Consider the following 5,000-nt stretch of genomic DNA (forward strand, 5'->3'; position numbering starts at 1 on the left):
ATATATATAAATATATATCTTAATGTACTTTGTAGTCGTTGCCTAAAATAAAATAAAGGTACTTTGCACAATTTTTTAACGCGTTATTTTTATTATTCAAGTTCCGAGTTTGTATTTAAATATAATATTATATTATTTTTCAAACGTCTACATTAGCTCGACGCTCGTGTAGACGTGGACTTGTACCTGAATTGTTGAACGGTAAATTTTGAATATCGCTCACGTTATGAGGACTCGAGGGAACTCTTTAAATTCTATGAGCAAGTTGGCAGGGCCAATATAAAACGTATTTGTTGAAAACTAACACAAATACAAATTTGCTGATCTCGATCTGCAGCCAATAGGATTGCGCTAATGTTGACGATGACTTGTAACTACTCTATGTGAAGTTTTCAAGTTGTGAACACTAAAATAGTTCGATGCGACATGTCCTGCGATATCTGGATAGTCATAGGGGTGTGATATTTCACTCCTTCTGTGTTATGATATGTGATCGATGGGTTGTATTGCGCTTTTTTTTTGTAAATCAAGCGATAGACCTATTTCGTTGTAGATGTTGGCAGTTGGCAACAAGGCGCTATATCATTGCCAGACATTATATAGATTGTCCTCGTCGATAAGTCGAACATTCTCCTTTTCGCTGCAAAACATGGTCTATCCATGAGGCAATTGATAAACTATTCCAACAACTCAATATTTCGTTCACGAAGCAGCTAAATACTGTTTCTGGTACCAAAGATAACTCTGCCAGAATTGAAGGAATGTGTTATCTCGTTCTAATTTAGAAACAGACACTGGTTTCAAACTACCAGATCAGATTCAACTATTCTATCTTATAATGGAAGCGTTATACAATTGCCATTTGTTCAAGTTGCCATTGAAGATTTGCACATATATCACCCGATAAAAAGTAGTCTTGCATTTTTTTCTGTACCTCATAAATACAGCAAATTTCAAATTGGCTCTCAGTTATACACAGTTCTCACTTCAAAACATCTATTAATATCCTAGCTTTTCCCGCTACAAATAATAATTCATAATGACACCCAAAAGTTACAACATAGTTGTTATGGGATCGGGGGGTGTTGGCAAGTCTGCACTAACAATACAATTCGTTCGCTCTGTATTTGTAGACGAGTATGATCCTACCATTGAAGATAGCTACCGCAAAACAATAACTGTCAATGGTAAACCGAAAATACTAGACGTTTTAGATACAGCTGGACAAGAAGAATACAATACACTGCGACCGCAATACATTCGCTCGGGTGATGGGTTTCTTATCGTCTACTCTATCACGGATAAACAAAGTTTCTTTGATGCAAAGAAGCTGCAGTCCGAAATTCTAAACACAAAGGTAGGTATCTCATAAACCTGTTGCTATGTAATTGGTCAACAGCAATCCCTTCTCGATTGAGATGGTTGTACGTATTAGCATACACAAAGTACATTTTCTTGATACGGTACTGACGACTTGAGTGATAATTTTTTTCATCATTTTGAGGCTCGCAAGTACACCTCTCGTCTAAAGCCTTGTTCGCTGCCTATCCCATTGTGTCACGAGATACTCACTATATCACGCTCACATAAAACCAAAACAATATATTACTTCAACAGGATGCCGATCCAGGTACCATCCCCATTTACTTGGTAGGAAACAAAAAGGATCTGGAAGATATGCGTGCTGTGCCCACGGCTGAAGGCCAAGCGTTTGCGACAGAGAGTACGATTGGTTTTTTGGAAGCGTCCGCCAAGACTGCAGAGGGTGTCACAGAGATGTTCACAGAGCTTACCAATAAGATTGATGAGATGAGTTGCAAGCCCAAAGCTAATCACAAGCCCAAGCCCGTTGGCAAGAAAGAACAAGGGTGTTGCACAATGATGTGATACTTGGAAACAATGATAAAATTAAATGAATGTCAAGTATCGCAGATATGATACAATGAATATGAAAGCATATTGAATAACAAGCATATATCGAGAACCGTACTTTTTGCCGTGTGATTAACTTATCTTGGCATGAAGTATTAAATCATTCAGCTTGCCTGTTTATTCCATATGTCGTTCACAGAGCTCAACCTGCCAAGTCCATTTGAATTAAGCTGCTGTGAAATATCACATTGAGATTGGTTTGCCTTTCTCTCCATATCCTGGCACATGTCGTACCAACCGACTCTACTTGTCGGACGTCGCACTAAATATTTTCCACTTGGCGATAAGTGGACAGCAGATATTGGTTTTTGTGTTGCTGTACGTATGTACGAGCACTATAAAAGCCGACACACGAATAGGAATGGAAAACAGTGTCAATTATCGAGTGACGACGGCTGCATAGGCAGCGGATATGTGCTAGAAACTAGCCCGCTCCCAAGTGATAGAGTTGCAATCGAATTTGACGTGGACTGTAGGTGCTTCGAAAACAGAACAAAAACAAAACACAGATGTTGCGGATGTTTTTTGGTCTTGCCATTTCCTTACTATAACGCTGTGTTTGTCGAGTACTTAGGGACTGTTGTTGGTGACACGTATACTCTACGTCGTACCACGCAATTTCTCATAGCTCTCTAGATTTTCTAAATTGGTCGGAAGTTTGTCAGATTTGTTCTTTCGTGTGATTATGGCCACCCAGCCGTCGGTTTCGGGCTGTTGAATGAGAAACAAATGAACATGAGAAAATTACACATGTAAACCCCCAGACTATTTAAGTATTACAACTGCATACGTACTCACAGATATAGGCATTCAAACTCGCAGTCACCTGGGACAAAACGTGGTATGATTTTTTTGTGTGAATGTTATCAACGTAGATTGCTATGACTACAGTCAAATACGGAGCGAGGCCAAGGTGAATATACAAACAAAGAATTGAAATCGTACACACATATTTCCATATCAACAGTGATACCAAACACTCATGAAGCCGCACACCCGCATACATCTGTATGGTAACAAGCTCGCTACAGCGCTTGATCAGGTAATAGACTGCCTATAACAACACTGACAGCAACATACCTTGTTCTTGAGCATTTGCAGATTGTCCATTAGACACGCATTCGCCTGTACGAGGGACCCCTTCACGATGCCAAGGATATCGTATGTTTTACCTAACGATAAATACGTAAAAGCATTCTGAGACGAGAATCGTATGTTGTATCTGAAATAAGTACGTAAAAGTGTGTTGAAAAGGGCATCTTTTATTTTAACTAAAGACGCATACGTAAAGGCATGTTGAGACGGGTATCGTATTTTGTACCTGAAGATAAGTATGCAAAGGCATGCCAAGAAGGCCGTGAGACAAGAGGATTGTGAGAAGTAATTGGATGTTGCCTTGCAATAGCCGTGTAACAGACCCCCACGGGCTATATGAACGCATGAATTTTGGAATGTACACACGTGTTAGGCACGATCGATATATGCACGCCAGTATCACGTCCTTACATATACTTATACACATAGCGTTGCGTAAGCCAGGGATATTTACATCTATTTTAGAACATCTGCATATATAACCATACAAGCACCCACGAACATCCTTGCACTCTCAAATCCCAGATTATGGTACACATGTATCGTCTTCCTACATAGATACGGGATCATAACATGACCCAAATCGAGACGCATACACCAAACCAAAATGCGTGTGATGGACTTCACATTCTTCCAGCGTATTTACACCGTAGACTGGCTTCATGGGATACATCTTTGTGCAAATCCCCAACCATACTGAGCTAGCTAGCTATTCTCTCATGATCATCACAGCATAGAACACACTACTAGTCGTGCTAGAGAGCGAAGCAACACATCATTAGGCGGCCCCATTCACGGATTAGTGTGTAAACAAGTACTAAAGAGCAGCGTCGTGAATATAATCAACAGAGAGAGATATATTCGAAACTGACGATATCTCTGGATTTATGCACTGCCTGTCATACAAATTCAGCACAAGGAGGATGTAACACCCCGAGATGATAGGGCAGATATACAGACAGGTATCTTGGGTAGTTACGCAAGGGCTCTGTACAGTTCTCAGTACATATATGCGTGTAAATACTCAATACATACATACCATTCACAAGTTTGACGCGACACAATAAAGATTCAGGTGTGATTGTCTGCGCCCCGTGCTTCTTCTTCCCGGTCACCTGAGGAAGTATGATGTACGCTTGCCAATCAGTTGAAGTCTCCAGAAACAGAACATGACGAAAAAAGCAGGCAGGCAAGGAATAAATTCACACTAGTTTCCCAAGTTTTTGCTTTGAGCTTGAGCTCCCCCTCGAGAGCGAGGGATTACTGAACAACCCGATTGGTGGATAATCGAACGCGCGTGTATTGTGAAGTCTGTACCATGCCGCACCCAGGGTTTGGTATTGGTTGCTACGTATTGCGTGACATCAATGGATATTTTTTGTCGTGCATCGGTCTTTGAGATAGTTGGTTGCTACTTTACCTGCTCCTTCTCGGCGTTTCACCACATTCTCATTGAGTACGAATCGCAACACTCGAAAACTGTCTCGTTCAAACAAAAAAACAACGCAAGAACACGCGTAAACAAGGGAGAACGCGGTATCCACATACGCACCCTTGCAAACTATCTGCAGAAGAAATGCGCAAAGTTGCTGAATATGTGCTACAACAATGACAATTACTATTTACAAGCAATATACATCATCTCCGCATACCTCATTTTGTAACCTGTCTTGCTCTCCGTCGGCCTTGAAGTCAATGGATTCGATTGGTGATGGGTCTACAACGAGCGGGTGGTAGCGCGACACACCCACAACCAACAGTCTGAGATGATAACAATGTAGATTCGAAATAGTCAAAACACAACAAGGGGGATGTGACTCACTGTAAACTCTACGATACTTTTGCTAATAATAGTGTTATAAGGAAAGTAAAATCAACGAGGTTGCGACGAGAATATCTACGATTTAGACCGCTAGAACTCATATACGGTCCTTGCCAAATTGTTGCGTGCGGATAGCAATTGCGCTAGTTTG

At 40.8% G+C, this 5,000-nt stretch overlaps 2 protein-coding genes across 2 annotated transcripts in view; one reads left to right on the top strand and one right to left on the bottom strand.

Annotated features, from left to right (window-relative positions):
- Positions 1-900: 900 nt before the first annotated feature.
- Positions 901-1,923, top strand: SARC_11191 (hypothetical protein). The gene is made up of 2 exons (XM_014294725.1): positions 901-1,357; positions 1,618-1,923. Exons 1-2 carry the CDS (start codon positions 1,040-1,042, stop codon positions 1,885-1,887), a joined length of 588 nt encoding a protein of 195 aa, XP_014150200.1. The 5' UTR covers positions 901-1,039; the 3' UTR covers positions 1,888-1,923.
- Positions 1,924-2,006: 83 nt separating this feature from the next.
- SARC_11192 (hypothetical protein) overlaps positions 2,007-5,000 on the bottom strand; it is a 4,665-nt gene continuing 1,671 nt past the window's right edge. Inside the window, exons 3-6 of the mRNA XM_014294726.1 lie at positions 4,680-4,788; positions 4,067-4,142; positions 3,013-3,104; positions 2,007-2,643 (exon numbers count right to left, since the gene is read on the bottom strand). Coding sequence (XP_014150201.1) covers positions 2,533-2,643; positions 3,013-3,104; positions 4,067-4,142; positions 4,680-4,788 — 388 coding nt within the window. The 3' untranslated portion in view covers positions 2,007-2,532. The remainder of the gene's footprint in view (positions 2,644-3,012; positions 3,105-4,066; positions 4,143-4,679; positions 4,789-5,000) is intronic.

The sequence above is a fragment of the Sphaeroforma arctica genome, assembly GCF_001186125.1.
Source record: "Sphaeroforma arctica JP610 unplaced genomic scaffold supercont1.1566, whole genome shotgun sequence".
Taxonomy (NCBI): domain Eukaryota; class Ichthyosporea; order Ichthyophonida; genus Sphaeroforma; species Sphaeroforma arctica.

What these genes read in the sequence shown, in the direction of transcription:
- SARC_11191 (XM_014294725.1), top strand. Translation starts at nt 1,040, where the DNA reads ATGACACCCAAAAGTTACAACATAGTTGTTATGGGATCGGGGGGTGTT. An exon ending in CCGAAATTCTAAACACAAAG is followed by an intron (nt 1,358 to 1,617) that starts GTAGGTATCTCA and finishes TTACTTCAACAG; the next exon opens with GATGCCGATCCAGGTACCAT.